We start from the raw sequence: 13,539 nt of genomic DNA on the forward strand, positions 1-13,539 counted from the left end.
ACTGGAGTATCCACGCAACTTCCATCACCCACTCCTATTGCACACCATTCCCTGCATTGATTTTGGTTAAAAATAGTCTTTAAAACTCTGTTGAATTAATTAGCAGGTTGGAGAAGGTTGCTTTGTCTGGTGTAGTTTCACTTTGATTGTCACTTCTTGTTCTTACTTGGCCTGCTTCAATTTTAAAGTAACAATACCAGAAATTTCAAGCTAGGCTTTAATACTTATTGGTTTAAAACAAGGTTTTGGCATTTATTCCATGCAACGCATTAACACATGTATCATTAAAAAGACACAGCCCCCCACCCATCTGCCAAAAAGGTTCTCTCAGACATATGTAGCTCAATTTCTAAAACAACAAATTAATTGCCCTAAGATGTGCCGGGAGAGACAGTTCTCTTTTGTCTTTCAACATAAATCTTTAAAAATGGGCCACACATAAGACTGAATTTCTTTGTTGAGCTCTGAAGAAGTATTTATTATTTCCAACAGTAATGTAGAACATACTTTCATAAACCACAAATGATCCGTGGGGATCTGGATCGCTCCTCACAAACTTGCCACTATTGACCTCAACGGAGCCAAAAAAAGGGTTGCGTTGATTACCTTATACAGAGGTCGGTGCCTTTTCTCCTTACAAATAACTTCCCAAAATCTCAGTAAAGGAAGTGTAGGGTATGGCAGACCGGGTTATCTCCCCCAAAATTTCCAGAATTACCTTCGACTAATGAGCTAGCTTAGGCAGGCCCACAAAAGTGTAAAAAGGTGTTGTGTCCTATGCAACCCTTCTAACACCGGTCAGAACAGGTACTCCTGGGCTGCTTCATCTGAAGTGATTTATAATATCGCTGGTACATAACCTTTAGGTTGCCTTCCATGTGCTGGGCTTCTGTATTAATCATAGATATTATGGTATGCATCATTCGCCGTTTGTTAGAAGAAATCTGTCTTCTTGGTACCTCTCCTATATTTCCCTATCCTATAACGTTGATAGGAGATGCATAGCTAGTAGATTGCACAATCACAAATTAGCCCTTTGGAATCAGGTAACCAGTAATACCCTTTTCAAACCCCGCTTCAGCCCTTGAGGCACCCTCCTTCATGGGGACACCAGGGTCTAAGTTGTCTCTACTGGAGTGTGCTGTCTTCTTTCCAATGAAAATGTATCTTACACGTCGCAAAAATGCTGCTCTTCTCAAGCAACATTTGCTATTCTGCAGCCTTCTTCAAGCCCCCGCCCCCACCAATTCCATCCACTCTACCCCCATTTCCTTGAAGCAAATGCTCTCTCATAGAGCTGATGCAAACTCCAGGTTCTGGGGAGAAGGAGTATTGATGCTGGATAATACTAGCTATAATAGCCCATTCCAGCCTCCAGCTCATCTTTTCCCTCCATGGTTAAATTCAAATCTACCATTTCATACTTTTCAAGGTCAATGATAATGATATAAACTCTCTTAAAATGTACACATGTCTGAAAAGGTGTGGGATGGGCCATGCAAGATCCCTCAAGCACAATATAATCTAAAAAGCTTATTTTATGTCCCTTGCTCCCTAGTTTAATCCCCTGGATGTCCTTGTTGTCTATGATCCTGGCAGCGAGTGGTTCCACTGCAAAGTCAATCATTAGAGGGGATAGAGACCATCCCTGTAGACTGTCTCTGTTCAATTCCAGAGACCCCAATAGACAACAGTTACCCAGGACCTTCGCGTGCCCTCATCCATGTGCACATTTTAGTTCCCAGACCCACTTTAACTAACACTTACTCTAGACATTTCCATCAGTGAAGTTAAATGCTTTTCCTGCATCCAGGAAGATCAGCAAAGCCGCCCCGAGTCCAGAGAGCCGGATAGATCCACAAGAGTGGATGACGCATGCTTGTCTCCTGCACGTAACCTCAAATGATCTGGTACCTTAAGGCACGCCAAGATCTTTTGCACTAAGGCAGCTAATGCGTTAATCAAGTACTTGGCATTTCATTAATGAAGGTAAAGGCTCTATGAGCATTATTTCTGCATGAAGAATGGACAGTGATCGCAGCCTTGCACATAGCTCAAGTCACCTTCTCTGTACCTAAAATGAAAGAAATAAGTTCTCCAGAGGGAGAAACAGACTACTCACCAGCTGTTTATCAATCATCACTAAGAGGCCCTCTGAGGCCTTGGCCTTATAGGTTTTCCAGGATTTAATGATTTGTAGTCTTTCTTTTCACATAATCGGAGCTAAAGAACCAGCAGCAATACACAATAAACTGAAAATAGCAAAAAACTGCAGGCCACTCAAGACAAACAACACCAATGAATTTCCTATATACAACCAACTGCATCAAAAAACCTCAGACAACACAACCAGCAGTATCAACAGATCAATACTGCTCACCAGAAATAAAAGAACAAACACTTTCATCAGACACACATCTCTCCCATAAACTAACCAAATACACCTGCTACATCACAAACACAACATACAAAATGCACAAACTGCTGACAGTTATCAACATGACAAATCTGCTGGCAAGGCAGGAGTACAGGTGCTTCAGCTGAAATCTTGCCAGTGGCGTAGGAAGGGGGGTGCGGTGGGTGCGGGCCGCCCTGGTGTCATCACTGAGGGGGGTGACAAAATGGCAAAAATATGTGTTTTGAACACATATGTTTGCCAATTTGTCCAGCCGGGGGTGACAAGAAATTTTACGCACCGGGTACCACCTGACCTTGCTATGATACTGACTCTTGCACCGCCCCATACCCAATGCTAAAGGTCTGGAACCAGTACTTGCAGTACCTAAGAGCTCATCAGTAGATGAGCTCATAGGTAGTTCAAGGTGCTGGGAACCACACACATGTACACATTTCCTCCGTCCCTCTCATGGTAAGAGATGAAGTATACACGAGCTAGAAGATACATTACATTGACTGCACAATGTACAATTTACCTGGAAGAAGGCAGCCCAGGATTTCCACCCTCATACAGATGCTTCCCTCCTCATACCAGGAACGAGGATTAATACGGATGTAACGCCCAACCAGTGGCTCTGGCAGCTCATTCAGAACCGGGATCTCTTTTTCATTGTTTGCTTCAAAAATCTGTTGATTAAATGAACATGAATTATGTGTGCAGTCAGTGCTACCCTCAAAGGGGCCTACTGAGCTATGCTCCTAGAGGTTCACGATATGGTACTTTTACAGGGCATGAGTGAAACCTGTTCTAAACAGTGTCTTACTCAGCACAAATGTATCCAGAGCTCTACGGCACTGCTGGTTTATCTGAATATTTTATACACTCTTCATGTAATCAAATATATTACACTGGCATGTGTAATTAGATAATCAAACACCTCTGATACTTACATATGTATGTGTTTTAGACATCTTTATATAACGTGGATATATTAGACAGCCAGTCTAGACACAGAGGTATTTCACACCGGTGTGGATGTCTGATACATTCCTTCTGCTGCTTTAGACACCTTCATGCTATATATATACACACACACAACCATAAACAAACTCGTTGTTGCACTTACACTCTATGTCCTGTCCTTGGAGACACACATGCATGCAACAGACACATGCTTGCAAGAGACACTTGATCACACTCAACACACACATAGACACAGGTTGTTGCCCATGCACTCTATGCCCTCTCCTTCTAGGCACAAATGCATGCATCAGACACATGCTTGCAAGAGACACTTAATGATACATTAACACACACACACACACATAGACACTGGTTGTTGCACATGCACTCTATGCCCTCTCCTTCTAGGCACAAATGGATCAATCAGACACATGCTTGCATAAGACACTTGATCACACACGAACACACACATAGACACAGGTTGTTGCCCATGCACTCTATGCCCTCTCCTTCTAGACACAAATGGATGTATCAGACACATGTATGCAAGAGACACTTGATGACACATGAACACACACACACATAGACACTGGTTGTTGCCCATGCACTCTATGCACTCTCCTTCTAGGCACAAATGGATGCATCAGACACATGTATGCAAGAGACACTTGATGACACATGAACACACACACACATAGACACTGGTTGTTGCCCATGCACTCCATGCCCTCTCCTTCTAGACACAAATGGATGCATCAGACACATGTATGCAAGAGACACTTGATGACACATGAACACACGCACACATAGACACTGGTTGTTGCGCATGGACTCTATGCACTCTCCTTCTAGGCACAAATGGATGTATCAGACACATGTATGCAAGAGACACTTGATGACACATGAACACACGCACACATAGACACTGGTTGTTGCGCATGGACTCTATGCACTCTCCTTCTAGGCACAAATGGATGCATCAGACACATGCATGCAAGAGACACTTGATGACACATGAACACACACACACATAGACACTGGTTGTTGCCCATGCACTCTATGCACTCTCCTTCTAGGCACAAATGGATGCATCAGACACATGTATGCAAGAGACACTTGATGACACATGAACACACACACACATAGACACTGGTTGTTGCCCATGCACTCCATGCCCTCTCCTTCTAGACACAAATGGATGCATCAGACACATGTATGCAAGAGACACTTGATGACACATGAACACACGCACACATAGACACTGGTTGTTGCGCATGGACTCTATGCACTCTCCTTCTAGGCACAAATGGATGCATCAGACACATGTATGCAAGAGACACTTGATGACACATGAACACACGAACACATAGACACTGGTTGTTGCGCATGGACTCTATGCACTCTCCTTCTAGGCACAAATGGGTGCATCAGACACATGCATGCAAGAGACCCTTCATCACACACGGACTCACACACACAAACTGCTGGTTGCACATGCACTCTGTGCCCTCTCCTTGACATAAATGCTTGAAACAGACACACAATTACACACTGGCACACACACTGCTTGTTGCACATGCATTCGTTCTCATATCCTTCTAGACACACATGCTTGCACAAATGTACAGATGCATGAAGAGACATGCATATATGGACAAGAACATATATGCATGCACACACAGATACACATACCTTTCCTTCACCAGCCTCATTCAGTTACTCTCTCAAGGGACACCTTCCAGAGTGAGCACTCACCATCTCTCCAGATTCATTTCTGGCTGTGACCCATGCATGGCTGTCATTGCTGACCATGACACTGTAGGACGTCACCCAGTCACTCCTAAAGAAGAGGAGAGGGGATTGTTAGATGTGTGCAGGAGAAACGGAGCCTCAGCAACGAGCAGCCCTTTCGTGACAGGATAATTTTGACCCGGACTGAGCATAAAGCACAAAGCATGTAGAGCCATAGAAAATGGAGATCTTCAGTGTGCACACATTGTAAGAACTACGTCAGCAGGTGAAAATGAGAATGGAAGCATTTTTTTTTCTTTTTGGGAGGAGGAGATGCTAGCTTTGAGGAAAAACGAGATTTACATACACAGATTCTAAGCTTGCAAATGGTCGCTGGATAGTTCTTGCTTGATCCCACCACAAATTTGACTACAATTCACAACAGAGGAGCATTGTTTTTGTTGGGAAACATTCATGCAACGTTCAGCATTGAGTCTATTGCCACTTGTGTCCCTTCTGTTTGACCCGATGGTGCTCAGATAGTAAGGAGATAACATTGAGGTTAAAAGCAAAAAGATATGATACAGCAATTGAAAATACAGGCGTCCTAAGATAAGGAATCGTGAACTAAGGATATCCTTGACAAGACGTCTAGGGTAAGTAACTGTGTTAAAACAAAAAATGGTGCTTGAAGGCTAAAAAACTAAATGAAATGGACTAATGATCATATGGCAGGATGTATCATTTGTGTTTAGGTCTCGCATAGGCAGCGCATGCGCTGCCTCTCCGATGCATCAAGTAATCATTATTACTAGTGAAACTCCACCCATTTCGTTTCTCTTTGTTTTGCCGCTTGCCATTGATGAATCTGGCATTACTCTTCTTATCTTCCTCATTGTTGGCTAGTGGTCCGATACGTCATTTCCATTTTCTTCCGTTTCAGAAGGAAGCAGCATCGACCAACTACAGTTAACTTACGCTGCAGTGTGGTATCTTTTAATATAAGGACTACTTTGTTGTTGCCTGGTGCCTGGACAGAGACCCGGTGCTCCCTGTGGCGCTGCTGGTGACACTGTGTGCCCGATTGTGGTGACTGGAGGATGCGTGTTCTACAGTGCACTATATGGAGGATGTGTGCTCCCCTGCGCCTCAGTGCGCTACGCCAGGTTTCTGTGCTTCCCAGTAAGCTATACACAGTTTAAGTGTTTCCTGGTGCACTACCCACTGCCGTCGATACTTGGCATTCTGGGGACATGTTCATTCTTCTCCAAAGTTCGCTCCTCTCCTGTGTGCTGCTTGGACCTCTACCCCGCAGTGCGCTGCTCTATGGCTGTTTGACCCCTGCTTGCTCTTACAGGTGACTATGCTCCAGGAATGCTGTCCCAGCGCTCCGGTGACTTGCACTAAGGCTTTGTACTGACCGAGTTGCAACAATATTTTGCAAGCCCCCCACGTTCAGGGGCTCTTCAATGAGCTGCCCCAATGCTCACCCTGGCTAGAGTGCCACAATAGGTCTGTGTTCCCTGGCATGAGGCCATGGTGCTCGGGTGTATGTTGTTCAGAAGCCCCAGAAGCTACACCGGGGCTATTTCCCGGCTAGAGTAGCTTTGTGCTCTCTGGAGTGCTTCTTTGAGGCTTTCCTCGCTGCTGGGGTGTCCAGAGATGATGCTCCCCTCTTTGCTCTGCAGAGTTTGAAAATGCACAGATTAAACATCTGTTGGAGAGGGGTACACACCTCACAACGCATAATTGGAGATTACTGCTACTCGTCATCTGAACAAGGGTCTCGAGGCGCCATTCTGTCTCTGACATAGTCACTGCTCCAGTGCTTTCAAAGTATGTCTGTTCCAAACTGCCCCTGTCGTTGGCCTTAGGTGCACAAGTTCGGTGACATAACCAGGACGTGGTAAAGTGAACATTTCGCTTAACCAGTCTCTCAGGCCTGTTTTGTTTCCTCCCTATTGGCATTTTTAAGTGAGCCTGAATTTTCCCTGCACTGCATCCCCGGGGCCCACTGTATTGGTGGGCAACAGTTTTAAACAAGCATTTGCAATGCAATAGGTCTCGCATTTACACGAGTTTAAGCTATTGGCATTTTAAATGACAATGCCTTTTATTTATTTTTAAAAAGAAAAATAAAAGGCACTGACATTTACAATGTCAATAGCTCAAACTCGAGTTAATGCGATACTGATTGCATTGCAAATGCTTGTTGACATGGCAGGTCGAAACTAACATGTTAGATAGCGCAGCAAAATGTACTTTATCTCTTTATGTAAGAAGATGTGTAACAGCTGCATGTTGTGGAAAATGTCCAGAGATGAGCTTGTGACCTGGGGCAATGAACATTTCTTCAGCAGCATGCAAACCATTGCATATTTCCTGGCTGGAGAAACCATTCATCGATGACGAAAGACACTTATGATCAATGTTCCCAATAAGGTGCGCGCGGGTGTCTCTCTTCACGCGAGCGCTCACTCCTGTGTGTGGTGGGCGCAGACACAGGGCATCCAGAAAGGCAGATAGGCGGCGCGGAAAACAGGCACTCTGTGGATGTGGTTTCTCCCGCGTGTGTCAGGAGTGCAAGTAAGGCTGGCTTGGGTCTTGCTGTTTTTTTGGCACGGTGCTAGGCAGATTGTGGGCTTTTGTTTAAGTATTCATGTTAATCACAGCCCATTCACAAGCTGTGATTAGCATGAGTACTTAAACAAAAGCCCACACTCTTCCCTGCACCGCGCTTTACTAACAAAAGAGCACAGCAAGTTTAAGAACACAGCGTGTACTTTCAGAAAGTACACGCTGTGTTTTTAAACTTGCTTTACTCTTGTTAGTTAAGCGCGGCTGCAAGAGAGATTGTGTGCTTTTGTTTAAGTATTCATGTTAATCACAGCTCGTGAAGGGGCTGTGATTAACTTGAATACTTAAACAAAAGCCCACAATCTTCCCCGCACTGGAGAGATAGCCAGGGCCAGCTCTAGAGGGTGTGGGGACAGGGGGAGTAATCGTACTCCATTAATGTTATGATATGTGTGGAAATTATACATAATGTTAGGAGAATGTTTCATGTCACCAGGGACCCAGAATTACACTCCTGTTTGCCATTGTCCAAACCAGTGTAATCCTTTGCTGGGCTGCAGCCCCTGCATATCAGACAAGAACTCCTGCAGGTTTACATCAACGTATGCCAGTGATCAATTACTTTGAGATTCTTGGTCTGAGAACAAACCACACACCATTTTAACTCTGAATTCAGTTTGTTGATGGTATCAAACAGCCTCCTCGTAAGCACGTCATCTTCATAACACCAGTTATATTAACAGCATTACATTATTTTCTTATGATCTCTATTTTTTGGCAGATCAAAGGACTGCATCATGTGCTATATGAACCAGTATAGCAAGTACAGTTGCACACACAAACTGTTCACATACTGCCACATATGTGTTTAACACATACTGAAGGATGCAGATTTTTCACACCTAGGTTCCCATTGCATTTTCCTTGCCTACTCAAAGAGGCCATTTGGAAATAATGTCACTGTGCAATTAATCAATGTGTCTCTTTCAAGTCGTGATACCTGCAATGCACCCTCCTTTTATTTCTTTCATACTCTACTGTTGTGAACTTTTTTTTAACTCAATTGTATAGTAATTTTATTTATATAAGACTTTTTACCCATGACGAGGCATTGAAGCTTTTTATGAAGGGTGGCCCGATACACTAAAACCCAAAGTTAGTAGTTAAGACTTGGTAATTAACTCCCCACCACAGAAAGCTATATCAAACTACCATATTCTAACCTCACGCCAACCCCAAGATTATGGTCCTTGAATGTTCATTGTTTTAGTGGTGATATGATTACTGATGCAATGATAGTTCTGATGCACTTTAGCAATACTTTGTACATTTCGAACACTATCTATGCTTTTATGGACCATGAATCTTTGTTTTAATAGCGATATGATTATTGATGCACTTTAGTGATATTTTATACAACTGGTCCAAAGACAGATTTAAATAGGGATGTTACCATTGATGCACTTTAGCAATATTTTGTACTGTTTGAAAAATGATAAATATCAATGCTTTTTTTTAAAGAATCTTTTTATTAAACCGTTGATCAGTACACATCAAATGATACAATCGTTTCCACGAAATGTGACTAAGACAGTGAGGCATAAAGTCATTATCATTACAAATATTGATAGACATGATACAGATTACAGATGTAGATTTGTAATTACATGCAGGTGTTATCGTAATCAACTACCCGGTGTACCGAGTACTCCCCTTCTATATTGCCCTAATCTGACTTATATCTGTCCCTCTACAGGCTCCATTTGTCCATCATCAAATTTCCTAGGGCAGCACCGACTGTGATAAATCACCTGTTACACAGATCCGTACCAATCTAAGTCATTTCCCCAGTACTCAACACTTAGGGATCTACTCACTACCCACTCCTTCACAGTTTTTCTTTTTGCCACCCTTGCAGCCAACTATAACCACCATTTCGAGAACCTGGGCAAATTGTCTGCCCACGATATGCATAGCAGCTGCCATCTGCAGGCCTCTAGCAGGACCACAAGACCCGTAATTTTGGTCATGATTTGTACTACCCCCTCCCAGTATCGTTGGATTACCGGGAATTCACAGAGGATACAGGAAAATCAGCCAACCTTGACACATTCTCTTGGAAATAGTGTTCCGTATGTTCTCGTATTTTATCTTGAAATTTTCTGTCCTTCCAATTCCAGGGGACTATCCTGGTGGTCAGCAAAGAATCTCTAATAGGGCCCCAAAATGACACCACTACCGGGAAGTGGTTAGAAATGCCTTGAACTAGGTGGCCTATACCATGATAGTGTCTGGCGCTAAGGAGATGGATAAATATATAAACAGCTGCGTGTAAACTGAAAGTATTATGTTAGAGCTTTATGTTTTCTTACCCAGTCTTTCATCATTCTAATCTTACCAAAAGGGCAATTTGGGTAGAAAACAACTCTAGTTTTTAAAGAGAACCCCTAACACTGGTGTTACATTTTAAATTCTGAATTTATATAAGGTCTCTTAATCTATATTGCCTACAATTATCGATGACATGTTACTCCTACACTACACCTTGTAGTCCTGTCTAATGTAACATTTCCCATACACTGATTTACATACCTATGATTGTCTCTGTCCAATGTGTGTGTGATGTAAAGTGCTCTGAAGACTTGTGGGCACTGTTAAAGGGAGGTGGTGAGGGAATCCGTGGCAGAGGTCGTCATTGAGGGGGCATTAACAAACATTGTCGCACAGGGTTCCACCAGTGCTGAAGCCTGCCCTGGAGATAGCTCACCTGTTATTCCTCTTTTTGGGCTCTCTTAACTCTTCTCTGACTTCGGGCCTCTTTTCTACTACCTTCAAATCAGCTGTTCTTCTTTAACATAGGCAGACTTCTCTAGCTCCTAATGACATCTCTAATTTCTGGCCATTCTGCTTCCTTAAAAAATTCTTGAATATATTGTGTTTTCTCAACTTTCCCTTTCTGTTCAAGGTAGTGACCTTGTCTACCCAGTTCAGAAGGGCATTCGTCGTGGTCATTCACCAAAATGCACTTTACTTTCAGTTTCTAACTCAAAGCTTCGTGCTTGTCATCACAACCACTCTTTACTTATTAGTCTTCTTGACCTTTCTGCAGCTTTGACACAGCAGATCACTCTTTCCTTATCTACATGTTGGATCTCTAGTACTACTCTTAACTGGTTTAATTCTTCACCTGCATAGTTTCCTGGAAAAAAAGAGCATCCTCAGTAGGCCAGAAGCTCACCCTGTTTTCTGAGTTGTCCCGGGGGCTTGGTTCTAGTCATCTGGTCTTCTCATTGTACACTATTCCTTTCAAGCCTGTCATTTAATCCTTTGACTTTCTCTTCCATTTCCATACTGACGGCTCTCAAATCTGTTTCTGATTTTCTTCCTTATCTGACATCCTTCTTGACCGTATTTATGCTTGTTAATCAACTGCTGAAAACTGGATTACTATGTACTTTTAAAAACATAATAGTAAAGAAAATAAGATCCTCTTATTTCCAGCTTCAGCTGCTATTACCACCCATTGTCCTATTGTTTTATATATATCACTATTCCTACTTTCTCCTCAGTTAGAAATCCTTGTGTTATGTTTAATTATTCTCTGACTTTCTCAGAACAGTTGTGTTCTGTATTCATGTCTTGCTGTTTACATCCCCTTAATATCCAGAAAGTTCAATTTTTTCTCCCCTTCTCCTCCATCCTCCTCCTGGTCCCTTGCCTGGCCCTTTCTCGAATCAACTACTTTCCTTCTTTATATATTGACGTCCCTTAATCACTGCTCTCCCTACTCCAAAGCTACTTTAAACATTTGTGTTCGCCTCCCCTTTTCTCTTAACTATTTTACTACGACTTCTAATTTAGCTCAGAGTCCTTGTTCACTGCTCTCTTTCCAGCTTAGATTTTGTCATTTTTGTGTTATCTTCAAGGGTCTTCACTCTCTTGCCCCAGCTAGCTTACTTGATGTATTGGTGTACTCCAATTCCTTCTCTTAGTTTTAGTTCCACATCTATGTCGTATCTATTCTAGTTGTTTCTTCATGCTTTCTCTTCTTCACATTGCCGCCTCCTAATCTGTTAAATAATCTTCCACTTTCTATTCTCTCTGCTTCTATCTTTTCTGGTCCTATGGCAGTTTCCAGTCCTTTTAGCTACCGCCTGGCCCTCCAACATTGTAGCTCTGAGCATCTCCAGGACCTGCAGGCTTGCCAGCGTACCCACTCTCTACAAGGCCTCTGCAGGAGGGAATGCAGTGGTTAGGGTGTGTTGACCTAAAGTAAAGCGCAGACCTCATGAACATTTTCTGCACATGCAACAGTGGCACACAAACCCTCTGATGATAGTCAATTGACGATGCGCGGGGGCCAGTTAGTTTTCAGCATAGCTGACTGGGTCAAAGGAAGTCTTCAAAGTGCAGCATTTTTGTAGATGGCTCACAAGTGCTCCCCAACAAGCCTTCAGTTCTGACAATCATCTAGCTTCCTGCTGTATTTAGAAAAGTAAGTAATCAAAACTCTTCTGTATGTGTCTGGTGACCTACCTTCATTCTCTCATCGTCCACTTCCATTTGAGATGGGGAATGAAACTCTGTGGTTTGCGACCACTAAACTTCTCCAAGAGGGCCTTCTCAATTCCATGAGAGTATTGAAATTGTGTGTTCTTTTCAAATGTATTTTGTTGAGGCAGCGACGTATATTTTTGAAGCCCAGAGACACATTCACAGTATTTCAGTGTGCTCTGGATAAACAATATATATTATATGATCCACTCCTGAATTCCTTGTACCATCTTCTTAAAAAATAGTGTGCATTCCTTTTATTATGGAGCTAAGCCTCATCAGATTCCAGGTCTTGGCCTACTCATCGGTCACAGGAATTCTAATTTTTATGTCTGTCAGTAGACAAGACCTTTAAATTGTAGTAAAACTATATATAAAATAATGCTTGCTATAAGACACTTTCAGACAGTCTTCTTCAACCATTGGTCTCTTGTAGCATCATTCAAATGTTTCTCCCCTCCACAGTAGCATACAACATGAGCCAATGGATCAGCCCCCTGCAGCCATTGGATAACTTCAGTGTGATTGATGGCATTCTACTCTTTCACAAGAGCACATTCACACCCAAAGTAGTAACCTTCAGTACCAGGTACTAGTATAGAAATGTGGGCTTTTTGGGACAAAAAAATGTCTGTGCTCTTGGCTATTTTTTTTTTTTTAATATTGTCCAGTCCCAGCAGATCCACCAACAATTAAGTCATACCTGTCAAGGTTTTAGATTGCTATGTTTGACATTTTCATAAATTAAGTGTTATTATGAGTGGCATTTCAACCACTATGATTGGCACCTGTGAGCAAGTATACCTAGACTGAATAAATGCTACAAATAAACAAGTGTTAACTGCATACAATACCGGTGTGGAGCGCATTTACATCCAGTCTGTACTGTACAAAGCATGCAAATAGCCTAGCGTTTAGGGTCTCTGTCTTGTGCCTGCACTCAGCAATGCTACATAGTAAACTTTGCTGCTGTCCTATTCAATAAAACAGTGCCTATCCTTGCTTACTGGGCCATCGCTATACGAATGACCCATGACTCTACCTGAAAGTATGCACGTCACAATATCAATTTAGGAAAGGATTTTTTACCATCATCCAGGTATGCATGTCTAGTGCCTGCTGCTGAGATCCTGGACACCTTCAGATGCAGCATATTGGGCTCCTACAACCCTCGTAACTAATTCTGGCATCGCACTTTTTGTGCTCCATTGTAGGCAGCAACTCTTGTGCTTTTCTAGACCTGAAGCGTACTTGCCGGTGTAGCCAATTCATGTCATGGCGTGTGTATCCAAATTGCAAATCTGCCTTAAGCCACT

General features: G+C 42.7%; 1 protein-coding gene across 1 annotated transcript in view; it reads right to left on the bottom strand.

Annotated features, from left to right (window-relative positions):
* The window catches only part of CPXM2 (carboxypeptidase X, M14 family member 2), a 314,235-nt gene that overhangs the window by 96,169 nt on the left and 204,527 nt on the right, over positions 1–13,539 (bottom strand). The window contains exons 5-6 of the mRNA XM_086922996.1: positions 5,117–5,201; positions 2,934–3,084 (exon numbers count right to left, since the gene is read on the bottom strand). Coding sequence (XP_086779122.1) covers positions 2,934–3,084; positions 5,117–5,201 — 236 coding nt within the window. The remainder of the gene's footprint in view (positions 1–2,933; positions 3,085–5,116; positions 5,202–13,539) is intronic.

This window comes from Lissotriton vulgaris, chromosome 5 (assembly GCF_964263255.1).
Source record: "Lissotriton vulgaris chromosome 5, aLisVul1.2, whole genome shotgun sequence".
Classification (NCBI taxonomy): domain Eukaryota; kingdom Metazoa; phylum Chordata; class Amphibia; order Caudata; family Salamandridae; genus Lissotriton; species Lissotriton vulgaris.